The 27,394-nt window shown below is 44.2% G+C and overlaps 1 protein-coding gene and 1 long non-coding RNA gene across 2 annotated transcripts in view; one reads left to right on the top strand and one right to left on the bottom strand.

The window, feature by feature from the left end:
* MLLT10 (MLLT10 histone lysine methyltransferase DOT1L cofactor) overlaps nucleotides 1-27,394 on the bottom strand; it is a 763,568-nt gene that overhangs the window by 101,508 nt on the left and 634,666 nt on the right. The window contains exons 16-17 of the mRNA XM_030199437.1: nucleotides 15,568-15,656; nucleotides 15,113-15,477 (exon numbers count right to left, since the gene is read on the bottom strand). Coding sequence (XP_030055297.1) covers nucleotides 15,113-15,477; nucleotides 15,568-15,656 — 454 coding nt within the window. The remainder of the gene's footprint in view (nucleotides 1-15,112; nucleotides 15,478-15,567; nucleotides 15,657-27,394) is intronic.
* On the top strand, nucleotides 10,562-25,869 carry LOC115467946. The gene is made up of 3 exons (XR_003941792.1): nucleotides 10,562-10,575; nucleotides 18,576-18,577; nucleotides 25,794-25,869. It is a non-coding gene; the product is annotated as an uncharacterized LOC115467946 (long non-coding RNA).

Consider the following 27,394-nt stretch of genomic DNA (forward strand, 5'->3'; position numbering starts at 1 on the left):
CCCATCTCCACCGCCATTGTTTCCAGCACAGCAGTCACTGGAGAGACCAGTCCCACCACGAACCCCATCACCACCGCCACTGAGCCCGAGACCACCGACCCCGCACCCAACACTTTTGAATCATCTTGATCAACTTGACCAAAGACTTAACCACCTTACCCCCTCTCCTGAATCACACCTCCTTGATCTGGCTGACATTATTATCCAAGCCTTCGCAGAATCTCCAGAGTCACCATCTGAACAACCACCTGTATCTGAACCAGTATTTGAGTTGCCTTCTTCACCTCCACCTCCCACAGTTCCTGTTTTTCCACTTCCCTACGTGGATCTTCGCATCCGCCTCATCAGAATCCGTAATCTGGCAGACGATCTCCTCCAAGTCCGCAGCCTAGCAGGACAGTTGACCCCGGAAGTACGAGAGTCCATTGTGTTTTCAACAGTAAACATTTTGCACAGCAACACATGTGAGCTGCTCGACATTTTACATCGGTATTTCCCGAATCAAGTCAGATAAATGCCACAGCTGTGCACTTCAGAAGAACTTATCCCCTTACAGACTGTTTCTCTACATAAGTGTGACACTGAACAGGTATCTGATACAAATTCCCATTGGTCCACCGATTTTGATGACAATTATCTGGAAGCCGACACCATTTCTGACGACAAGAACGGAACCAGCGCTCGTCCAAGTGTTGCCTCTGCTGTAACGGTGTTACATCAGTACACCCTCTTCTTCTGCTTCCCATCTGCCAGACTGTTTGCTGTTGGACTCATGTGCATGATCATACTGTGTATAGGTTTGGTTTTGATTCTCACTACCTTGTTTCCACTTACTGCCTTTCCCACTGGCAACGTTACCTTGCCAGCCGGAAACGCTACGGTACTTGCAACTACTTCAGTACTTGCGACTACCCCAGCAATACTTGCAACTACTTCTGTATTTGCTTCCACTCCTGCTCCACCACCCACTACAGCATCTTACACAAAGCTCCAACAGTACACCACATTCACACGCCCGTTTGGATATAGCCCCCCCCAGACGATCTCAAAGATCAGCCCCGCTGCCACCAGTCATCCCACCCCCTGGGCAGACACATCTGCCACGACAGACTTTTCAACTGGCAATCCTCCAGAGCCTATTGAAACCTCTGCAACTACTCCTTTCCTCACTGATCCTCCTGTTTTGTATTCTACAACTGTTCCCAATCCTATCAGTAGCTCGGTCCATATTGTCCCCAATCGTACAACTACTTTTGAGGATAATATTGCCTTGCTTGAATTACGACCTACCCCTCCTCTTTATTCTTTGGTTCCTGCTAGTGGCGTTCCTCCTCCCACACATACTATTTTAGCCACGTCAAACATCACCGTCCCAGCCACTCGTCCTCCCAGATAGCCCAACACGCCTAAGTGACCATCAATATATGTCCCAGAATTTACCAGACATTCCGCCTTCTCCACCTGATTCTCCCCCACCGTCGCCTGAACCCCCAGAATATCTAAGACAATTGATTCATCCTCATTGGGACCCCTTCACCCGATACCACACACTGTGTGAACCTTTGTTTGACAGTTGGACATTAGGTCCTAGCCGTACGGTTACACACACTCAGTCACTGTTTGGAGGAACCTTAGGCTTACAAATTGAACAAACAGACGACCTCCTAATCAGGCCACAAACTGGTGACATTGTAGATTTTTGGGTAATTACATACGCCGTACTGGGCACTGACTGGATTCCCTTCCTGTTTATCAGAGAGGTTGGATTGAGACCTTTGGAAGTATATGGTATTTTCCAAATCCCAGAACCTACTGAAATAGGGGCTATTAGAATTTACCCCCCATACCCAAATAGCTGTTGCTAAAACCCTTGGGATTATTTTGTCGCTGTCCTTAATCAGTAGCCGTTACTTACCCTTCGTACAATTGTGATACAGTGCCTCATTATGAAAACTACCAACATGAAGTGTTTAGCCCTCCTGTTGTGTGTGCTCACCACACCCATGACACATGGAACACAGTACCTAGCAAATTTTCAAGAACAATTTACAACCACTTATGAAATAACATTACCCACTACCAAGGACACAACCACTATCACCCTTGATGTATGTGCTTACACAATGTGTGGGGAACATCCTGTGCAGCAATCTTTGTCAGCTTTTGAAGTATACCTGTGTCCCTTCCCCAATTGTGGAAGTTGGGCACAAGTATGGTGGTATACAGGTTCTTGGGTTCCCTACTCAGGTACTGAGATTCCAGATCTAAAAAGGAGCATTTCCATCATGAAATTGCGAGTCACTGGCCTCTGCCAAATGATCAAATGTAATCCAGTGGCTATCACTTTTAGAGGAGTAACGGATGTTACATACAGAACTTATTCCATAGGAATTGATGCCACAGGTAGAGACCCCATTGGAAAATTCAAGATTGTTCCACCCCCAGCCCAACCTACAGCGACCAATCCTTTAGTGCCGACAAAGATCCCAGAAATAAAAATTCCTTACCAGATTGTACCAATTAATAATTCTAAAGATTTAGTGGCACTGGAGACAGGATTTGGAGAGACAAACCTATGGCTCGAATGGGCACATTATACTACAAACAGTTTGAATGTCTCCAATTGTTATTTTTGTTCCCATGCAAGAGCTGAACCAACAGTTGTTCCTTTCCCCTTAGATCTCCAAAATGATCCAGATGGATTTTGGTGTATGTTGCAGTTATTGCAGACTAAAGACGACATTAATCAGTCTTGTCAGCACCTTGACGAGCACCACCCCTACTTACCCCCTCGGATGAGGATTCCACCTGCATTCAGGATTCCAAATCCTGCTACCAGATATCATACATGTCTGGAACGATATGGGGTGAAACAGACACGGTTTTTAGGAAACTTAACCAATTGTAACACAACCTTAGGAAATGGGACGCTGAAAAATCTGAACCTAACACGGTTCTCACAAGCTAGAGCAGACATATGGTGGTACTGTGGAACCCGCACTATCCGCCATACACTTCCTAACAATTGGACAGGCAGATGTGCCCTAGTCAAATTGGTCATTCCAATCATTATAGCATCCTTGCCTCCTCCTCATAGCAGCTCTCCCTCACGAGTGAAGAGAAATGCAATGCCTGGATCTTTTGATGATCGGGTCTATATAGATGCTATTGGAGTTCCAAGAGGGGTTCCTGATGAGTTTAAAGCTAGAAACCAGATAGCCGCAGGATTTGAATCAGTTTTCTTTTGGTGGGCGACTATCAATAAGAACCTTGACTGGATCAACTATATATATTACAATCAGCAGAGATTTGTGAATTACACTAGGGATGCAGTTCAAGGAATTGCAACACAATTAGACGCCACTAGCCGGATGACGTTGGAAAATAGATTAGTTCTTGACCAACTTCTAGCAGCGGATGGAGGGGTGTGCCAAAAGATAGGTACCCAGTGTTGCACCTTTATCCCCAACAATACAGCTCCAGATGGATCAATTACCAGAGCTTTAGAAGGCTTAACTTCACTGTCGCAAGAATTGGCAGAGAACTCTGGCGTTGATACATCCTGGACAGGTTGGATGGATAGAGCTTTTGGTAAATGGAAAACATTTATCATTTCAGCAGCCACGACTATAATCATAGTGGTAGCAATTTTTGTTTTAGTAGGATGTTGCATAATCCCTTGTGCTAGAGGCTTAGTAGAACGCTTAATTGAAACTGCAATAATGAAAAGGACCACAGCAGGACAATATGCCCTGTACGAAAATCTCCTTCCCAACACCACAGGAGAAAACACATTGGACTATCTCCCTCCGAGAAGTACCAATCGCTATGCAACTGTTAGAGACACTGGAGAGATGTCTGCAACGGTATAATCAGATAATAGCGCACAGGGATATAATGTAACCATATAAAGCTGTATAAGATGATGTGATCAATTGTGCAAATCTATGCAAATGTATAATTAAGATATAATCGGTATATAACCAAAGAATTTGTGATTTATATCAATATATATATATATTCACATAGATAAGAATAAGATAGAACCTGCATATTAAAAGGTTGAAGAAAAATAAAACCGTAGTAACTATATGTTTTAGTAGGATTGACCTAATTGAAGTACTGCCAAGATGATAATTTCAAACCGAACACGAAACAAATTGTACCAGGTGATCTTAAGACTCAGATAATTTTATGGCCTCATAAAATACCTTCTGGAATGGATGGTACCAAGGTACGTTAACCCTGGTGTCACCCTATGGGATAGGGTGAAGAGGGGAATGTTAATATATGGCCTAGCTTTAAGGCTACCACTGGAATAGTGATGGCCAGAGCTATGCAGCCTAGAACAACTGTAGGCCAAACAGCAAGCAAGTGATTTAATATTTGAGAATCTGCAAAAAGCAGGTCTGAGCAATGAGTCCTGATTACAAACTGGTACAACTTTTAATTCGAATATAGCACCTGTAATGAAAGATCAGATGAATAAAATGGAGTTTATTAGTTTTGGTATACAATGATACAGAGGTAATACAGAGTTCATGAGAAAGGTATTGCAGCCGGAAGATGTGAAACTGTTATCTCAACGCTTCCCAAAACATGTTGATAATTAGCAGTAGCTGAGAACGGAAGGAGGTGGGCACATCAGACAGCAGATCGCATGGGAAAGTATGCTCTCAGAAATTGCGAAATATTAGGAGCTAGGTATCCCACCATTCACTTCCCACCATTCACTTCTATGGAGAGAAAAGAGTATAAAAGATGGGAGATTTTCGCTTAAGTTTGAGAGTTATCTCCAGAGCTCTTGTCAGACGGCGAAGCCCTGTGCGGTTGAAAGCAGAATCTGATGTCTGTATTTGTATCAACTTGAAGACTTGTCTTTGGGTAAGAAATAAAATGTACCTATCTATCTAAGCCTATCTCTGTCTTTATTTTTATTGATTCTATCTGCTCTTTACCTAACATTTAGCCTACAAGGTAGATCACATACAAGTGACACTCAGTTTTGGACAGAAAGTAGTAGTTATGGGAATTAGTTTTAAATTACAACTCCTAATGCCACCCTAGAACAGATCCTTATGATTGGGTGACAATGGAGGTTAGAGAAACTATACAGAACCTGATATATGAAATAAGTACCTTTAGTCCCCCGTGTGATGGAGTCAGAAAGAGGTAAATGAAAACAGGTTCTGGATAGAATGTAGGAAGCACTGTTTCCTCACCGCACCTGCAGTATTGTGTTCAGTACTGGTCTCCGTATCTCAAAAAAGATATAGTAGAATTGGAAAAGGTACAGCGAAGGGCGACGAAAATGATAGTGGGGATGGGACGACTTTCCTATGAAGAGAGGCTGAGAAGGCTAGGGCTTTTCAGCTTGGAGAAGAGACGGCTGAGGGGAGATATGATAGAAGTGTATAAAATAATGAGTGGAATGGATCGGGTGGATGTGAAGCGACTGTTCACGCTATCCAAAAATACTAGGACTAGAGGGCATGAGTTGAAGCTACAGTGTGGTAAATTTAAAACGAATCGGAGAAAATTTTTCTTCACCCAACGTGTAATTAGACTCTGGAATTCGTTGCCGGAGAACGTGGTACGGGCGGTTAGCTTGACGGAGTTTAAAAAGGGGTTAGATAGATTCCTAAAGGACAAGTCCATAGACCGCTATTAAATGGACTTGGAAAAATTCCGCATTTTTAGGTATAACTTGTCTGGAATGTTTTTACGTTTGGGGAGCGTGCCAGGTGCCCTTGACCTGGATTGGCCACTGTCGGTGACAGGATGCTGGGCTAGATGGACCTTTGGTCTTTCCCAGTATGGCACTACTTATGTACTTATGTACTTATGTACAATATGAAAGGTTGTTACCACCTTAGGTAAAAACTTGGTGCAAAGGTGGTGGACCTCACACGTCACCTAGATAGGATTTTAGATAGTGCTGGGGAGGAGCCAGCTGTCTGGTACATGTGGTACCAATGACAGAGAAAAATGTGAGAGGGAGGTTCTGGAAGCCAAATATAGGCTCTTAGGTAGAAAGCTGAAATCCAGATCCTCAAGGGACATTTTTGGACATGTTCCCTGTTTCACATGCAGGAAGCAAAAGACTGGCACAGCTCTGAAGTGCCAATGCATGGTTGAGATGATGGTGCAGGGATGAAGGATTAAGATTGGTTAGGAACTGGGCAACATTCTGGAAAAGAGGTTCGGTGTGGAGTATCCTTGAGGATATTATTGAAACATGACATTTAGGGAATCCCAATACAGAGGTTTCAATAATGGTCATCCACAAAGTCATCCACAAAGGAAAGATATTCAACATAAAGGGATCTTTCACTTGCTCATCTTCCAATGTGGTATATATCATTCAGTGTAAAAAATGTAACGAAGGATGCTATATTGGAGAAACAGGCCAGATGCTTAAGGCAAGATTCAATTTACACAGGCATCACATGAACAATACTGGTGCCAGTAGGGTTCCCACGCCTGTTGGTCAACATTTTACAGGACCAGGACACTGTACCAGTGACCTCACAGTTAGAATCCTGAAAGGTAACTTTAAAACCATACAAGAACGTAAGACCTTTGAAGTCAGAATGATTGAATATTTTAACACCCAACAGAAAGGACTTAACAAGGATCTGGGGTTCCTAGCCCATTATAAACCATAAAGCTGTATGTCTCTGTTGATCACCCTCTCCTCACCTATCCACACCCATCCTGTTAGAATATCAATGATATGCTTTGATGTCCCCATGCATACCTCCTACCCACCCCCATCCTCCCACCCTGTCAGACTGTCATAGTAATGCTTGAATGTTTTCACTTATATACACTGTCAGCTAGCACATTTGCTTATTTCCGATCTGAGGAAGAAGGGCGACCTTCGAAAGCTAATCAAGAAATGTATGGTTATGGGCGGGGAAATGGGCGTTCCTAAGCATCCTGCCACATTTGGAGCTGGTTTAATGGGCGGGACACAGGCAGGGAAGGAAGGCCGAGGGAGCTGATCTGCCTGCTGCGATTTCGGCGCTGTAAGTTCAATGGAGAAGAGAGGGCCCAGCCTGGGTGGAGGGGGGCCAGCAGCAACCTCGGGGGGGGGGGGGGGAAGGGGGAAGAGTGGTAGCGATGACCTCGGGGGGGGGGGGGGGGGGAGCGTTAGCAAACTGGTGGTTCCCTCCCTCCCCTTAAGTGTGTTGCACTCCTCAGCGCAGTTTCCCTCTCTGTTCCGTCATCACGTCTTGACGCAGGGGCGGGACAGAGAGGGAAGTCTCTACTGCGCATTTGCAGGTGAGTCGGTCACTTGCCATTTATATGTTTGATTACTACTCTACCTATGAAAAAGTTATTCCATTATTATACTTCCTCTGTGTACATCCATACGCTGCACAAGCTGGCATGTTTGAAAATATAACTGAGATTAAATAAAAATGCTACCAACTTTAAGGAACGACATCGTGGATAAAGCAGTGACGTGGATGCAACAGCACAAAGGGCTGTTTGCTTTGTTTTGAATGTATGGGGATGACAGCTGCGTTGGGGAAGAGAAAAAGAGACAAACCTCTCTGGATTCAACTTTTTTTTATTTCAAGTGCCTCCTGTTCTCAATCTACCCTCCTTGGGCTGCAGCCCTACACGCGCTGCTGTTGGCTTCCTTCCTCCTCCTGGGCTGATACTGCGGCAGCCTGAAGGAACCACAAGTTGCACTCACTCACTCTCCTCTGCGACCCTTATGCTTGTGGCGGGCAAAACAAAAAAACAAACAAAAAACAGCATGAACAGCATAACTGTCATCATACTTATTAAAAGTTCTATCCAAAACCCAAACTCCCCCCCCCCCCCCCCCAAAAAAAAATAAAGAGAGAGCGAGGGGAGAAGAAAAGAAAAGGGGCCCAACCAGGACAGGACACGAGCGGCCAGAAGCGTCCCCACAACAACTCAATAAAAGTCACAATGTTTTACTGGGGTGTCTCGTCCTTCCCCGAATCAAAGCACTTAGCTAACTGGAATTTAGGATCAGACTCCTGGCTCTCTGCGGAAGAGACCCAATGTACACATCCCATACTGCATAAAATATTTTTAATCGTCTAGGGGCTGCCTAGCTTACTGCTGTTCTAAAAGCATCAAAGCGTGCATTCGATTTCTCCATGCCCAAAAGGATGGGGCTTCCTCTCCAACCCAGAGCCCGAGAATCACTCTTTTGCCCAGGACCCCAGCTTTCCAAAGAAACATTTATGAATGATTGCAGATACAAAAAACTTCATAATTATCCAGTAATAGAGCTGCTGGAGAGAACGGTAACTCACATCCCAACAACCTCCTCAGATAATTTAAAACAGCTTTCCAGAAGATATTCACCTTCTGGCAGCCCCAAAAGAAAGAATGAATGAATTAGGACCTTGTTGACACTTCTGACAGATTGGGGACTCCACCACCCCTGCCTTAAACATTCGTTCCTGGGTAAAATATGCCCTATGTAAAGTCCGAAATTGGCATTCCCTTAACTCAACACTCACCGAAATCTCTGGGATATGCTTGATAAGTTTTAAAGGATCTACAGAAATACATGGCAACCCAAAGTCCCAACCCCATCTAGCAATAAGTTCATCATAATTTCTAGTCTGGGAGCTCAACTGTAAAGCTTTATGCAAACCAGAAACCGATAAACCCCCATCCCGAAATTTATCGAAGAACGTCTGCAAACGTGCACCCAAAGAAGAAGCGAGGGCAGTCTGCTCCAAAGAATGTACATAATAACGTAGTTGATGATATGCCAACAAATTTCTTGCCTCTGCAACCCCTCTCACTTGCAGGACATCCCAAGAAAACAGTCTGCCCTCAGTATCCAAAACATGCTGCAGCAAGAAAACTCCCTTTTTTGCCCAACGTGTAAGCTTGCGTTCTCTCTCCCCGGTGAAAACTGCAGATTGCCTCTAATTGGGAGCTGATCCGAAATGTCAGGCCGACCCTCAAGTTGTAAGATCAGATACCGCCAAGTCTGTCGCAACAAGCGGAGTAACGCACTATGCCGAAAACAAGGCAGCAAAGATCTTGACGAACAATGCAAAAGGGAAATAACATGCCATGGAAAATAATACGCTCCTTCATACGCTCATGGTGTATAACCCTGTTCCTCCAATACCCAATCACCTAGATGACGAAGTAAGCATGTGTAATTATATAAAGATAAATTGGGGAGACCCAGACCGCCATATTTCCAAGAACCAATTAAATGTTTAAAAGGCATCTTCGGTTTTTGAGCCGCCCAACAGAAACCTCTGTAGGGCTTTTAGATCACGCGTCAATAATTTAAGAGGATATACAACCATTTAGGGAACAAAACCATACCAAAAAGTTGGATTCTGCCATGGATCGAAAGAGGAAAATGTTGCCATTTAGCCAAAACAGTTCTACTGTGGTCCAATAATACTGTTACATTCACCCTATAGAGCATGCCAGTGTTACTAGGCAACTGAATACCCAGATACCGAAAAGACGTAGACTCCCACTGTAAAGGAAAGGGGCCTACCCAGTTCACGCGAACAGACAACATAGTAGGCATCGCTAAAGATTTATCTAAATTCAAACTGAAACCCAAAAAATCCCCATATTCTGCAAAGCTCTCCATCAGTGTCTCTAATGAGATCTGAGGATCCACCACATGCACCAACAAGTCATCCGCAAAGGCTGAGATCTTGAATTCATGGGGACCTATTCTTACTTAGATTCAACACTTACTCTGACTCCACAAATCCAAGCAACCTTCAAGAGCTACTTCTACTATTTGCAACAGCCACACTGTCTCTTCTCCTTACGTCGAGAAAGTAAACCTTACCCCAGTTGTGCATGCCATGACAATATCAAGACTGGATTACTGCAATGCACTATATAATGGTCTCACTACAAAGGGCCTGCACCAGCTCCAGTTGATTCAGAATGCTGCAGAAGACTCATAGAAGGTTGCAAGCAACAAGACCATATCACTCCATTTTTGAAAATCTTCATTGGCTACCAGTACAATACAGGGCTAAATTTAAAACTCTATGTCTGATCTGCAAGGCCCTTAAAGGAAATGGCCATGAGTACCTGAAGAATAGGATGATCCTCTACACATCGCCAAGTACACTAAGGTCCTTTCAAAGACTATCACTAACTACACCCTCTCCAAAAGAAATTACACGAAAGCGAGCCTTCTCTGGAGTAGTCCCCACACTCTGGAATGCACTGCCTGAAAGGCTCAGCTCAACACAAGACTCTCTCTACTTCAGGAATCAGGTGAAAGCTTGGCTCTTCAACCAGCCCTTTAATGGAAGAAGTAACTAACTTGTTAGACTCACTTACACACACACACACACACACACACACACACACACACACACACAAAGAGTGACACGGGCTGCACATATTGCAGCAGGACATGTTTATGCATTCCTACCCTAGCTGAGATAGTATTTGACCATCTCTCTGACCTCATATGCAACGTTCTTTAAATTAGTCACCTTACTTTCTAACTCTCTTACCTATCTATATGTTCCATCTTTGCTTTACCCTTCACTATCAATTAAAATGTTCTATTACGTATTGTGTTGACATTGTAAGTAGTATACTATGCCATACTTTGTATTGTTATTTGAATATTTTTACTACTGCAATTGCCTATTGCTCATGTTTGATTTATTCTTACTGTATACTGCTTTGTGAATTCCTTCAAAAGGTGGTAAATAAATCCAAATAAATAAACACATAAATAAATCAATGCCACAGGTTGCCTCAAGGCCAGTCAGCAGCTCTACCCATAATGAGAATTCACACAGCAGGCAGCAGAAATGCCCCAAACACTTGGCCAGGTGCCAAAACAGAAGGCAAGGAGACCCATATCAAACAGCCCGAGGCTGGACCAGGTACAGTATGAGTTCAGGACAGCGTGGGAACTAAAGCTAGCGAGGCCCATGCTAGAGACAGCAGCAGCTGTTAAAAAAGGCCAGGAAACCAGCCTGCTGAAAAAGTGCGAAGATGACAATCCACAGCGCGTCCACGGAGGGAGCCTTGAAGAGAATCCCACTCAGTTTTGATTTTGTTCTCTGTGTTTTTTTTTAAAAAAACTGTGCTACCCAAGCAAAGAGAAGACAGCCACCCCTGGAAGCAGAAAGCTGCAGGTAGCATAACCACAAGCGCCAGAGACCAGTAAGCACCTGAAGCAGTGGCGTACCTAGGGTAGTTGACACCCGGGGCTGGTCATTTTGTTAACCCCCCCCCCCCCCCCCCCCAAAATCCAGTACTAGGCATGCCGAGAATACAAAACACTCAGGACCTATAGAGCAATTCTACCATACCATAAGCAGTCATTTCTACGAGTCACACAAGGAAAAGGAAAGCATCTTAAACACTACAGTGAGCACTAGAACATCAATTCACCTATTGTAAAACAAAACCAGACACAATAGTACAGATCGTAGATCCTGCACAGTCAATGCCAACTGAAAGCCATGTCTTTTTCACAAACACAGATACACCCTAATCCACTATAGAATAAGTAATCATAAACTTTCTATTTAGACAAAAATTAAACTGAACCCCCAATGCCAGACTGTCCCCTAGTACTGTGCAAAATATAAAGACAGCAGATGTAAATTTGAAAAAAAAAAACCTAACAAGTACCAATCACCACTTTACAAATTAACAAATAGAAATAAAACAAATATAGAAAGTAAAATAATACCATTTTATTGGACTAATACATTTAGCTTTCAGAGGCCAAAACCTCCGTCCTCGGGTCAGTACAGTATAGTGCTGTTACAGTATCCTATCCTGACCTGAGGAAGGGGGTTTTGTTCTCCGAAAGTTAGTCAAAATGTATTAAAATTAGTCCAATAAAAAGATTACCTTATTTACATGTTCTATTATAAACATTTAACACATCTACAATACTTTATCCTAAAGCAAAAAAAATAAAAAAATATATTTTATTTACAGTTTGTTGTCTCTGGTTTCTGCTTTCCTCATCTTCTTTTCACCGTCTTCCTTCCATCCAGCATCTGTCTTCACTCTCTCTCTCTCTGCCATCCAGTGTCTGCCCTCTCTGCCGTCCCTTCCATCCACTGCCTGCCCTTTCTCTCTGCCCCTTCAATCCACCATTTGCCCTCCCTCTCCCATCCATCCAGGGTCTGCCCTCCCTCTCGCTCCCCCTTCCATCTAGGATCTGTCCCCTCTCTCTCTCTGCCCCTTTTTTCAGCCCCCAGTTCCAGCCCCCTTCTCCCCTCCCCTTCTCCTGTCTGAGACCCCCACCACAGTCCCCTTCTCCCCTCCCCTGTCTGAGACCCCCACCCCAGTCCCCTTCTCTCCTCTGAACACCCCCATCCCAGTCCCCTTCTCCCCTCTGAGATCCCCACCCCAGTCCCCTTCTCCCCTCCCCTGTCTGAGATCCCCACCCCAGTCCCCTTCTCCCCTCTGAGATCCCAACCCCAGTCCCCTTCTCCCCTACCCCTCCCCTGTCTGAGATCTCCACCCCAGTCCCCTTCTCCCCTCTGAACACCCCCACCCCAGTCCCCTTCGCCCCTCCCCTTCCCCCGTCTGAGACCCCCACCCCAGTCCCCTTCTCCCCTCTGAACACCCCCACCCCAGTCCCCTTCTCCTGTCTGAGACCCCCACCCCAGTCCCCTTCTCCCCTCCCCCGTCTGAGATCCCCACCCCAGTCCCCTTCTCCCCTCTGAACACCCCCACCCCAGTCCCCTTCGCCCCTCCCCTTCCCCCGTGAGACCCCCACCCCAGTCCCCTTCTCCCCTCCCCTTCTCCCCTCTGAGATCCCCACCCCAGTCCCCTTCTCCCCTCCCCTGTCTGAGATCCCCACCCCAGTCCCCTTCTCCCCTCCCCTTTTCCCCTACTACTACTACTACTATAAATCATTTCTATAGCGCTACCAGTCGTACGCAGCCTCTGAACACCCCCACCCCAGTCCCCTTCTCCCCTCCCCTTTTCCCCTCTGAACACCCCCACCCCAGTCCCCTTCTCCCCTCTGAGATCCCCACCCCAGTCCCCTTCTCCCCTCCCCCCATCTGAGACCCCCACCCCAGTCCCCTTCTCCCCTCCCCTTTTCCCATCTGAACACCCCCACCCCAGTCCCCTTCTCCCCTCTGAAGATCCCCACCCCAGTCCCCTTCTCCCCTCCCCTGTCTGAGACCCCCACCCCAGTCCCCTTCTCCCCTCTGAACACCCCCACCCGAGTCCCTTTCGCCCCTCTCCTTCCCCACCTCAGTCCCGTTAAAACCGGCGAAGCAGGGTCGCAGGCAGCGCCTCGTGCCCTGCTTGTAAAAAAAAAAAAAAAATCAAATCTCCTTCCTCCTTCTCCTCCTCGTCTTGACGTCGACTCGGGCCTTCCAATCAAATTGGTTTTTTAAATGTGCGGTTTTTTAAATGTGCGGCGCCACGGGAACGGCCACGGGAGGCGGCGGGAGCGGAGCACCCCCCACCTACTGGCACCCGGGGCGGACTGCCCCCACCGCCCCCCCCTTGGTACGCCACTGACCTGAAGCACCCGATCCCAATATGGGGTTGTGGGGGAAGAGGAATATGGAGCCTGCCCCGAGGAAACACAACTGAAAAAGAGCAAATTTCTTGAATTCTAGTTGAATGCTTGCAGATGTATCCAGGTGAGGGACCAAAGGACAGGCTTTCCACACACTTGTACACTATAAATCCAGGCTGGATAGGAGCTGTGGGAATATGGGGAGGGAGCCGACTCGACCGGGTGTCACCCCACCTATGGATGAGGGGCCTGTCCCCACTGGGTATCATCCAGTCCAGACAGAAAACTCCAAAATATCAGCTATAACCCCCTGCTCAACTGACAGCTGGACAAACCAGGTCAGGAGCCACCAGCCAAACAATGAAAGGAGCTGCACAATCCATCCGCCATTCACTAGGAGACAGAGAAAATACTAAGTATTCCAGGTTGCATGATACCCTTAAGGGGTGTATTAGTTGGAACTATTTTCTCTATCTCCTTCCACTAGTGGATGGACATAACTGATCTGGTGGATGACAAGGGAACACTTATTTATATATGTAAACAGCTTTACAAAATTACCTTCATTGTCTGTATTTGTGGGAATATGTAGATCTCTATCTAAAATAAAGTATAAGGATTTAAAAATATGGAGTATGATGTCCAAATTACATATTTTACAGGATTATTCTTGGAAGAGGTGTTCATGACTGTTCAACTTAATAATTAAAATCTCAGGGGATCTTAAGGGCCTGAAAGTCAATCAACAGGGAGAAGAAGAGGTACAAAGCTAAAGGTTCATTCAGGATGTCTAATATCTTTTCACTGTGTCTACCCTGTACACTTTGTATCGGAAAAATAGGCAGGGTTTTAAAAACGTCCTACTGCATCTGCCTCCATGGGGAATTTCCCTTTGAAAATTGGCTTGTACACGAGCAGATATAAGTATCCATCATGAGGAGGCTGAAATTTGCCTTGCAAGAGCTAAATAAGGCATAGCTAGAAAACAAATAAAATCTAGATAAACAAAAGATAATCCTAAAGAAAAGCACACTAACATCAATGGCGCTGACAGAAATCACTATGAATGCTCGTTTTCCTAAGGCTGATAAGAAACAGGTCTGTGGATTCTACTAACTTAATACTACATGAATTTGGGGAAAGTTCTACCATTTGGGAGCATGTTTATGTTTATTAGATTATTGAAATACCACCTTTCTATGATCCTTCCAATACAGTACTCAAAGGATCATGAGCCACAGGTGTGTTTACTAGATACACCATTATTATGATATTCACAATTAAATAAAACAGCTTTTTCTGCAATTTATTTTTGATTATTATGATTCTCTAAAGTGAAGGCATAGAGGGAAAAAAAAAAATCAATCTTATTTCCCCTGCCCATTATTTACTGAATTTTTCACACCACTAAAAATATATTAATGCTACAGCTTTTTAAAAGCAAGCTATTGAAATTCTAATTTTACAATGAAAACAAAAATATAAATGAAACAATAGAACAGAATGGAAGTTTAAAAGGAATTCACTAACAACTTATTTGATACTGCAATTTTCTTGAAAAACATAAAGCAAAGTTTTGATTTAAATTCTTACCTATTAACAAGGCTGGTTGGCAGAGTGTGTGTTACATTAGGTGGCACTGCTCCACGGGTAAGAGGAGTAGAATTCTGGGCTATTGCGACAGGGGTCTGAATCACCCCATTTAAAGCTCCTACAATTCCATTCATTGCCAGCTGGTTACTTGGCAAGGCTCCAATTATTGCAGTCACTCCAGGCACTGCAGGAATGGTGGAAGCTGTAGGCTGCATACCACTACTACTTAGTGCCCCTACCGTTGCACCATTGCCCTGTTGAACTCCTATGACCCCTGAGCCTTGTTGAGCTGGACTCTGCCCAGCAGGAGGTGGAGTGGAAAGAGCTGATGAACTGCTGGTGCTTTGTCCACTGGAGGCTAGATCCTAAAATAAACAGATAGAAACCTAAGCTTTGTAAGATGTCACATAATCAATTTTAACTAAATCAAACACAAACACAAAATAAAAATATACCTGATTTAGTACAGGAAGTGAACTGTCAGGTAGAAAACTGTTTCCCAAATGTGGACTTTTATTGCTGGTTAATGAATCAGTACTTGCCACTAAAAAAATAAGCCAAACACAAAGAAAAAGTTTATCTTTATAGTGTACTCATTGACCAGTACTAGAAAGAAATCCTTAGTGTAATTCTGATAATTAAACAAGGACAGTAACACACAAAGTAAATTTTGATCATCTATCACAATGTTGTTAAAATGCAGTGAAACCATTTTTGCTTTTGCTGGAATTTATTTGAAAATTGTGTTGGATTATATTTAAATGTTGCAAGAAAAAGAAATGTGTTTTCAAAAGCTGACTCAAGTAAAATGGGCAGCATAACCTATATTTCTAGCTATATTGTCCTGGCTATTTGATTTAAATCCTCCCCCTATTGGATTTATCCCTATATCATTGTGGCTTTGTTCTTCTTGTCACTACACTCCACAAAAGACCAAGCACACAGAACATTTGAAAGCCAGACTTTCTGAAGGGGAAGACAGTTCTACCACTGATAGATATGCTGCCAATTTGTTTATTCAAGGAGGCTCACATTTGAACAAATCAAAATGAAAAAAAATTTTATTTTCTATATAAGTAGTAGGTTTGAGATAAGAGCTACAATAGATGGGGATAAAAATAAAAATAGTGTTGGTAAAGACAATAAAATAATATAACGTATAATAAAATGAAACCATGAAGGGAAAACAGAAACCTGAATAAATAAAGTGGACCAATCACCAATAATGAGTGATAAAAACAAACTCACTGTAAATCATACAATATCATGAGAACAATAAAATAAATAATAGACAATAACAGTGCTAATATAATAATCAATACACTGAATTATCTGAGAACTGGCTCTAAAAAAGCAAAACCCCAAGATAGCCAAGTTTTGACAAAACATCCAGTTGACAGGAGAAATTCAAAAACAAAGGTTGAAATGTAAAAGAACTACATCAATTCTTTTGAAGAGATTGAGCTTGGTGAGAGAAAGCAGACGATACTTATCGCTGCCTAAAAAATGGTGACAGAAGCAACTACTCATCAGCTCCTTGTAGGTAAACTGGTAATGAAGTTCAAATGGTCCAGGGCTGTCAAAAGATGTTGCACATGAGTTACAACATTTCTGTATGTCCTAAGGAGGTCAAACAGGTGCTGGCCAGTCTAAACAAGTTTCAGAAAGAGGGACATATGGAAGCCATCAGTATATGCATTTGATAATTGATTTAAGTAAAAATGCCTCCAGGTACATGAGCATACAGTACCTATATCATTTTACTTACTGAACTAGACTAGGTGACGTGTGCTGTTTACACCTGCTGGTTACTCTGTTCCTGACGCAGCCAATATTCCTGGTGAAATGTGGCCATGTCGAGAACAGATGATCATTAACCTGGGAGCCCTTTTACTGAATAAAAGGCTGTGCTTTTACAAGATCTGCCTCCTTGTTTTTATCTTCCATGTTGGATTTGGCAGATTGCCTGTTTTCTATCTGAATAGTGCCAAGGCAGTCAGTATTAATTTTCAGTGACACCAATCTGAATAGTGATGTTGAAAATTGCTAGATAGTCCCACCCAGTGTCCCTTACCTTGATAGTTGGTACTGCTATATAACAAGTGTTTCTAATTATTGATCTGTATGTGTATATTAACTTCAAACATGAAACTATTTAATAATATTTAATGATACTAATATGTTTTGTATTTTTATTTTATTTATAGTACAATTCTACCCCACATTTTCCCACACACGCAGGCACAATGTGGCTAACATAGGATAAGCAAAAATGACATGACAATAAGAGGAAATGGTAGGAGAAAGGAGTAGGCAAGGAAGGGGAAGGGGGGAGTAGACCAGTCCAAATAGGTGGGTTTTCAGCAGCCTCTTGAACAATTGATTTTGTAATTTTATGCATCTTTTGTAAGTTACTAAAGGCTATATAATAGTAGCGTCTGTGGAATTTAATAAATTAAATGAAAATCAACATATTATAGAAGAACCATGGAACAACATGATGATAGAAGAAGGGCATGGATAAAATGCGATGTGAGGGAGTCTATAAGATGCTGCCACTTCCCCTTAAGGATACTCTCTCAGTGTCAGAACCACCTTAAAACTCATAGTCCTGCCCACAGGGGAAGTGACATGGGAGGGGTAGAACCAGGAGGACATAGCTAGGTTAAGGAAGCCCAGAGGGAAGGAGCGACACCCGACTGGATACACCTCCACCACGTATCTGTGAACGGCAACCATGACAGCCAGGTAGGCCAAGTTCAGCTTGGAATCTTGCAAACCAAAACCTCTGCTCTGGCTGGCCACAAGACAGCCTATGTTAACAACATGGTCATAGGTTGACCGTTTCATTTGTGAGGGCAAAGGGTGTAGCTTGGAACATTAGCATATTCATTTGAATACATACATCTCATAAATATTCATTATGGTTATTTAAAACAACAAAAACACACACACACACACTATACTAATGCAGACAGACCCTCACATTACTACTACTACTACTACTATTTAGCATTTCTATAGCGCTACAAGGTGTACGCAGCGCTGCACAAACATAGAAGAAAGATAGTCCCTGCTCAAAGAGCTTACAATCTAATGGACAAAAAATAAAGTAAGCAAATCCAATCAATTAATGTGTACAGGAAGGAGGAGAGGAGGGTAGGTGGAGGCGAGTGGATACAAGTGATTACGAGTCAAAAGCAATGTTAAAGAGGTGGGCTTTCAGTCTAGATTTAAAGGTGGCCAAGGATGGGGCAAGACGTAGGGGCTCAGGAAGTTTATTCCAGGCGTAGGGTGCAGCGAGACAGAAGGCGCGAAGTCTGGAGTTGGCAGTAGTGGAGAAGGGAACAGATAAGAAGGATTTATCCATGGAGTGGAGTGCACGGAAAGGGGTGTAGAGAAGGACGAGTGTGGAGAGATACTGAGGAGCAGCAGACTGAGTACATTTATAGGTTAGTAGAAGAAGTTTGAACAGGATGCGAAAACGGATAGGGAGCCAGTGAAGCGACTTGAGGAGAGGGGTAGTATGAGTAAAGCGACCCTGGCGGAAGACGAGACAGGCAGCAGAGTTTTGAACCGACTGGAGAGGGAGAGGTGACTAAGTGGGAGGCCAGCAAGAAGCAGATTGCAGTAGTCTAAACGAGAGGTGACAAGGGTGTGGATGAGGGTTTTGGTAGAGTTCTCGGAAAGAAAGGGGCGGATTTTACTGATGTTGTAAAGAAAGAAACGACAGGTCTTGGCAATCTGCTGGATATGAGCAGAGAAGGAGAGAGAAGAGTCAAAGATGACCCCAAGGTTTCGAGCTGAGGAGACAGGGAGAATGAGAGAGCCATCAACAGAAATAGAAAATGGGGGGAGCCGGGAGGTGCGTTTGGGGGGGGAAATGAGAAGCTCGGTTTTGGTCATATTTAATTTCAGGTGGCGTTGAGACATCCAGACAGCAATGTCAGACAAGCACGCTGAAACTTTGGTTTGGATGAAAGGTGAGATATCAGGGGTAGAAAGGTAGATTTGGGAGTCATCAGCATAGAGATGGTAGAAAAAGCCATGGAATGAGATTAATGAACCAAGGGAAGAAGTGTAGATAGAAAAGAGGAGGGGACCAAGAACAGAACCCTGAGGTACGCCGACAGGCAGAGGGATAGAAGTAGAAGAGGATCCACCAGAGTGAACACTGAAGGTGCGGAGGGAGAGGTAGGAAGAGAACCAGGAAAGGACAGAGCCCTGGAATCCAAGTGAGGACAGGGTATCGAGAAGTATGCTGTGATCGACAGTGTCAAAAAGCAGCGGAAAGATCAAGAAGAATGAGGATGGAATATTGACCTCTGGATTTAGCCAGTAATAGGTCATTGGAGACTTTAGTAAGCGCAGTTTTGGTTGAGTGGAGAGGGCGAAAACCAGATTGTAGTGGGTCAAGAATAGCATGTGAGGCGAGAAAATCAAGGCAGCGGCGGTGAACAGCACGCTCAAGTAATTTGGAGAGAAAAGGAAGGAGGGAGATGGGTCGGTAATTAGAGGGACAAGTAGGGTCAAGTGAAGGCTTCTTAAGGAGATGTGTGACCACAGCATGTTTATATTTCAATCTTTTTTATTCAAATAACAAACAACTCAGAAATTAACAACAGCCCAGACACTTCATTCCATGTCCGGGAAAAAGACCATATTGTGTACAAAACCTTTCCACAACCGTTTTCCTTTTTCCCCGTTTTGTTAACATTATTTCAACGGTATTGCTGCTTTTTCTTTTTCTTCCCCCTCCCTCCCCCCTTCCCCCCCTTTACCCCCCCCCCTTTTTCTTTAGAACTAAACTACTTTCCCACTAATCTTTCACATCAACAACATCTTTGATCTTATCTACTCCTCTTATTTAATGTATGTCCCACTAACTATCTTTAAAGGATCAAAAGTTCAAAAGGTAACTACGGGCTGCTGGGGTTAGTGTCGACCAAAAGGGAGTCCAGCACTTTTGGAATTTCTTCCCAGTCTCTGAGTCTAGGTTGTGAATCCCTTGCCGTTCTATTCTCATTAGGTGCAACATCTTGCTTCTCCATTGTTGTCTTGTAGGTGATTTGGCTGAGATCCATTCTGACAGAATGACATGCTTAGCTACGATGGTGGTTTTAAGTACAAACTCTTTGAGCCCCCCAGGGCTGGGTGTACTCAACCGTGGTTGGCCAACCAACAAAGTCGCCTCACACCTCCAAGACGTGTTCCATAACTGTGAGACATTGGTTGTAATGTTTCTCCAGAATTTCCCAACGTTCCGGCAGGTCCAGAACATGTGTCCTAGCGTCGCTCCTTCTTTTCCACATTTTGGGCATGAGCCCCACGGGGACACACCCATGTGAAAGGCTCTTGACCACAGCATGTTTAAAGGCAGCAGGGACAGTCGCAGTGGAAAGTGAGAGGTTGAGAATGTGACAGATAAAAGAAATAAGAGCAGGAGAGATGGCATTAAGAAGGTGGGTGGGAATGGGATCAGAGGAACAGGTGGTACATTTTGAGGATGAAAGGAGAAGTGTAGTTTCCTCAATAGTAACTTCAGGAAAGGAGGAAAGGGAATGAGGGGAAGGAGAAAGAGGAGAACGGACTAGTGGAGGGAGAGGTGGCGAGGTAGAGAATGCAAGGTTTATCTTTTGAACCTTGTTGTGAAAGAATTCAGCAAGGGTCTGAGGAGATAATGAAGGGGGAGTTGGGGGAGGGGGTACCTTGAGGAGAGAGTTCAATGTGGTGAAGAGAAGTCGAGGGTTAGAGCCAAGAGAGTTGGTCAGTTGGATATAATAATCCTGTTTGGCACGTAAAAGAGCAGATTGGAAGGAGGTCAGCATGAACTTAAAGTGTAAGAAATCAGCAAGGTCCCGAGATTTCCGCCAGAGTCGTTCGGCAGAGCGGGTACAGGAACGTAGGTAGCGGATATTAGAAGTCAGCCAAGGTTGGGGTTTTGTACGCCTTATAGGGCGGGTCATCAAAGGTGCAAGAGTGTCTAAGGCAGAGGATAGAGTATTGTTGTAAGATGAAACAGCCTCGTTGACAGACGTGGATGGTGCCACAGTAGAGGAGGTTTGAAACATGGGAAGATAGAGATGAAGGGTCAATATCGTGAAGATTCCTAGATAAATTAGATAAGATAGGACGGGACTGGGAGGGAGGAGATTTAAGTGTGAAAGTTATAAGATGGTGATCAGAGAAGGGAAGATCAGAGGCAAGGAAACTAGAGGGGGAACAGTTGGAGGAGAAGATGAGGTCAAGACAGTGACCATTTTGATGAGTGGGGGAGGTGGAGCATAGTTGGAGATTAAAGGAGGATGTTAAAGCGAGTAACTTGGAAATATAAGAGCTGGAAGGATCATTAGCAGGAATATTAAAGTCACCAAGGATGAGAGAGGGGGAGGAAGGATCATGGAAGAAGGCAAGCCAGGCATCAAACTCACTGAGAAAGGATGAAAGGGACTTATCAGGGGGACGATAAATGACCGCTATTCGAAGAGGCAGAGGAGAGAAAAGGCGGATAGAGTGGACTTCAAAGGAGGAAAAACAGTAAGATTGAGGTGGAAGAAGGGGTTGAAATCTGGAGGATGGAAGTAGTCCAACACCACCCCCGCGACCAGCAGGGCGAGGAGTATGTGAAAAAAGATAACCGCCATGGCAGAGGGCTGCGACCGAAGCAGAGTCATCAGGGCACAGCCAGGTTTCTGTTATGGCGAGCAGATGGAGGTGACGCGAGATAAAGAGGTCCTGGATATAGGCGAGTTTGTTACAGATAGAGCGGGCATTCCATAGGGCGCAAGAGAAGGGCAGAGAGAGGAGGGGAGTAGAGGAATAGAGATGAGGTTAGAGAGGTCGTGGTGAGATCTGTAGAGTTGGGATAATAGTTGGTGAGGAGGGCCAGGATTGGGATTGATGTCACCGGCTGAGAGTAAGAGGAGGAGTAAAAGAGAGCAGAGGAGAATAGGAGAGGTGTGGCCACGAAGGCGAGAGGTATTTAGGTGGAATGGGGATGGCAAAATGGAAGGAAGAAAGAGATGAAGATTAAAAGCTAAGAGGGAGGAAGAGGGTAGGAGAGAAGGTGAGGTGATGAAGTCGATGGATGGGCAGTGAGTTCCTGTAGCGGAGAGAGGTAGGGGGTGAGGGAAAAGATTAGGAAGGGACAGGGCTAGGAAGAGAATGTGAATAGGGGCAATAAACGACTGAGGTACTTTAGCAACTGGGAAGAAGATTAGATGTAAAGAGAAAAATGCCCCGTGCGCCTAACGGCACGCAGCACCTAGAACGGAGGCCCTGAGTGGATCGGAGTGGACCTGGGTGTCACCCCGGAGAAGGCTGTAAGGATATGCAGATGAGCTGCAAGTCCTCCACAGCACCTGAAAGGCAGCTGGTGGTAGAGCTGGGCACCTATGGCAGGTTTAAATAGGGGGGAACCTAAGTGTACACTAATAATGGGTTCCCAAATACACAAGGTGAGGCAAAAATAGTAACCTACAGTTTTTTCCAGTTCTCAGCAACTGCTTTGAATTTCAATGAGAAATGTTACATACTTATTTAATCATACTTAATTATCTTAAGCTATGTTCATATTACTGACATTATAGTGTTACTACCTAGCAATTTTTGCACATTAAAAAATGTTCGAGTTAAAACACAATAAAATAACGTCATTCGAATGACAATGTGTCAGAATTTTTCAGTCACTGTGAATGCTCAGTGTCCACCCCCAGGTCTTCAGTCACCTTGGGAAGTTCTTAACAGCCTTGTCAATCGGTCCCAGTGGCAGGCCGTCCCAGATTAACTGCAACACTTCCTTGAGTTTAGACATTGTTTATGGCTTTGAATAGCGCTTGTGATAGGCCTCCAACCTTGCTCCCAAGACAAATTCAAATCACTGCAACATCATTAAAAGTAAGCAGGTATACCTTTTTTTTTTTTTTTCCAAAAAATGATAGTTTTACAGTGCAAATATTTTGAACATGCTGGGTGGTCACACTAAAAAGTTTGTAACTTCACATGATACAAAATAGGGGCCCACAAAAATTAAAAGAGAGATTCCCTCAAGAAAGTTAGACTCTTTAAGCAGCACAAATACTGGTAAAAGAAAAACAGAAATTTATTTTTCCTGCACTCTGCAAACTACAAAAATAGAAAAAAAATTGTACATTTCACAAAGGAGGCACATCTTGGTCATTAAAAAGCATTAAATAAAAATGATTTCTCTTCTACCTTTGTTGTCTGAGCATTTTAGTTTTCTAATTGGGCTGGTTCCAGTATCTTTTCCACTTTCCATATGTCAGTCATCTCCTAAATTCTTTTCCAGGTTGGCTTTTCCATTTCTTCTCTCTCCTCTTCTTCCTTTCCTTCTCTACATATTTTCTTTCATTTTTTTCACACTTTTCTTTCACCCTTTAGTCCGACTCCTTAGTCTCTATTTCACTTTTCATCTACCTCATCCCCCTTCTCCTATATCCCTTCTCCCTTTTCAATGCCTCTAATCCTCTCTCCAGTCTTCCAGGTCATTGACATTATGTCTCAGTCTTTCCTCATATCATCCTCTATTCTTGTCCTTCTTCTCTTATCCCTCATTTCACATCCTCACTCATTATCCCAACCCATCAACATACCCCCATATATCTAAAACTGCCAAATATTTGCTAGCCCCTCAAATTCCTACTCCATCTCTCTGATAATTCCCTGCTCAGTTCCTCTTCCTCTCCCCTCCATCCACACCTACTAGCCCCATCCATCTTCTGCTCTGTTCCCTTCCCCTCTAACCATAACCCCCCACCCCAGTCCTGTAGGAGTATTTACCTGAGATCTCACCTTTGCTGGTCTTGGCATATACAAGCCTGAACCATTCTTTATAACAATATGGATTCTGCAACCTGTGACCTGAATACATCTGTAACTAGCAGAATCCAGCTTGGTTACAGAAAGGAAAAGTACTGCTGAAGCATTGCAAGATTACTTCAGCCAAGGCCATATTCTTTGTTTCAAACTAGCCCCGTTATCTCCTGGGAAGCTTGGAGGAGAAAAACACCCATGGCCAAAAGTATCATGAGAGAGGAAGTTTGCATGCCATCTATAATAAAGGCTCTCTTCTTGACCATGACACTGGCTGGGCATTATGTCATCATATGTGATTGGTCCACATGTATCATCTGACCGCTTGGATACCAATGGTTTGGACTGAAGAAGGTTTAGTTAGTCCGAGACAACCAGGAAGGAGAAGTTGGAAGAAGTCCAGAAGAGCGACACACCGGAAGATTTGCAGGTAAACAGAAAGCTCTAAAGAGAGCAACAGACTATTTTCCTAATACCAGTGAACTGCATGCCTTATAACAAACTCAGGGTTAGCTCAGCCACCACAAGGCCTTACAGAAGACTGTGTAATCTACCTTCAGAGAATCAATTCTTGGACCTATTCCCGGACTGACTCGCTGAGGCTTCAGCTCAAGTCAGAGGAAAAATCTGCTTCTCTACCATCGGGAGTCTTTCACAGACGGAAAGGTGAGATTCAGGATTTATTACCTATAGTCGGGGAAATTAGTCCTTAGTTTGTCTGAGACAGATAGGTTTACTTCAGGACTTCTGGTCTGTGTAGTCAGCTGATCACTGTGTTTTGCATAATACGTGTGATAAGTTCTTATAACAATCATTAGGAATTCATGATTGTACTGTGTTGTGTAATCACTCCTTTAGTTAGTGCATTAGGATAATCAGATGGTAATATATTTTGGTGATAATCTAATTTTATATCAAGTTATTTTTGTATTTTGCTTGGCACTTTGCTTCAGAACTATTTATATATTTTTCTTTACCTAATAAAAATAATATATTTCATCTGTGGCATTGTTCATTTCCTCAAACAGCTAGCTTATCAGTGGGCTTCAGAGGTACACCCCTAGACACGAGTCCAGGATAACTGTTTAGCTGTGTTCTGAAAGATATAAGTACCTCTAAGATCCCTACAGTCCCATCCATCTCCTGCTTCTCCCCCTCCCTAGCCTCATCCATCTCCTGCTTCTTCCCCTCACACCCTCTAGCTTCATCCATCTCCTGCTTCTTCCCCTCACATCCTCTAGCTTCATCCATCTCCTGCTTCTTCCCCCCACTCAATATGGTCCAGTGTTCCCCTCCCCCTCTTCTCCCCCCTCCCAGTGCGATCCAGTGTTGCTCTCCTGTCCTCTCCCCTACCCTTCCTCTGGTCTGCAGTCTTCAAGGTGTCCAGACCGGTTCAGGGCCGCCGGCAGTGTTTGCGATGTAAGCAGGTTGCCTTTAGCCTGCCTGGAATCCTTCTCTCTGCATCAACTTCCTGCTCCTGCGTAGGCAGGATGATGCAGAGAGAAGGATTCTGGGGCAGGCTGAAGGCAGCGTGCTTACATTGCTAACGCTGCCAGCAGCCCTGAACCGGCCTGGACACTTTGAAGACTGCAGACCGGATGAGGGAGTAGGGAGAGAGGAGGACAGGAGAGGGAGTGCTATTACCAGAACCTGCAGGGAAGGGGGTGGAAGGAGGGAGGGAGATGCCACACCACTCAGGTCAGGAGGTGGCAAGCCATTTGGGGGTTTGGTGCCCCCCTCATCCCCCCCCCCCAAACTACGCTCATGGTTAACAAGATTGTACTGGTACCTTAGGTATCCAGGCCAGAGCCCAGCAGTGTATGCTGACTTGCAGAGACTGTAGTGTAAGGGATCCTCAAATCCAGCCCTGAGATCCACAACTCAGCCTGGTTTTCAGGATTTCCATAATGAATATGTATGAGATCTACATGAATTCACTGCTTCCATTGCATACAAATAGATCTCATACGTATTCATTGTGAAAATCCTGAAAACCAGGCTGGATTGTGGACCTCGAGGACTTGATTTGAACACCCCTGCCATAGTGCATCCTGGGGCCCTGTAGGAGCAGGCCATAAAAGAAAATTCTTATAATCTAAGGATTACTTTATGTTTACATTCCTTCTCTCACCCGCGAATTTAACAAGAACCCTACCTGAACTACTTTAAAACTTAGTCCCACCCAAGAGGGAAGTGACATGGGAGGGGTGGGCACAGCTAGGTTAAGGAGGCCTAGAGGGAAGCAGCGATGCCTGACTGCATATGCCTCCATCACAATAGTCTAGGCCAAGTTCAACTTGGAACCTTGCAAATGATATCATTGACCCAACCAGATGCAGGCTGGCCTACACTGACTGTTAAAGATTAGACTGGTACTCTGAGGAGCCAGATCAGAGCCAGTAGTGTAAGTAAGCTACCTTGCTGAGAGACCATAATGCATCCATGACCCTGTACAAGCAAGATATGAAAGAACATTCTTATATCTATATACTAGTTTTATATTTAATTTCCTTACCTCACTTGTGAAATGAACAAGACCCCTACCTGACACAAGAAATAAATATTATTTTGTTCACTTTAACTGACTATGTGGCTTCCATTTATCCTGGTTCTAAGGCCCACCCTCATTCATGTTACCACGAGAGCACAAATCTATATTCCTATGAAAGATATTTCAGATTTCCTGAGATGGAACAGTAGGATCTCAGCAAAAGGAGGCTTGTACCATAAATGGAGCAGATCCTCATAGCCTGCCGCTCTGCCAGGCACTAAAATATTGTTCCATCACATAAAGCATTGTTTCACACCTTTAACAGATGTTTTTTTTGTAGACAGCGAGCTTATTAGTAAACAAATAGATGATGATTTTTCACACTGCTAGGATTTAACAGCTTTACTTGGATTCAGACAAAGCTTGTGGTTTTTATCCCATTCCTGAATTGCTGTTAAACAGGTAGTAATTTTATTTAGGGTTGTAGGAAAGTCAGTGAAATGCATATGAATAGCTGAACATTAGAGAATGACACGGGGACAAAGTTTCACCCCTCACCATCCAACATCACTTCTCTGTCTTCCTCATCACATCACTCTTCTGTCTCATCTCCCAGCATACAGTTATCCTGTTTCTCTCCTCCTCCCCTCTATCCAACTTTGCCTGTCCCTGCCCCAATACTCCTGTCTCTCTCTTTTTCCCCCATTCATCATGCAACATTGTCCCATCTCTCTTCCCCTCACCCCACCGTCGGCCCCATCCCCATCGCGATCACCATGCAGGACACTCTCTCGCTCTTTATCTGCCACGCAGGACTCCCTCCCCCCCACAGCCATACAAGATTTCTTCTCTCTCTCTATCATTACCCCATCCAACATCACCCCACTGTGTCTTTCACCCCCTCACCATCCAATATCACCTGTCTCTTCCCCATCACATCACCCTTCTGTCTCTCATCC

Source organism: Microcaecilia unicolor, chromosome 1 (assembly GCF_901765095.1).
Source record: "Microcaecilia unicolor chromosome 1, aMicUni1.1, whole genome shotgun sequence".
NCBI classification, from domain to species: Eukaryota; Metazoa; Chordata; class Amphibia; order Gymnophiona; family Siphonopidae; genus Microcaecilia; species Microcaecilia unicolor.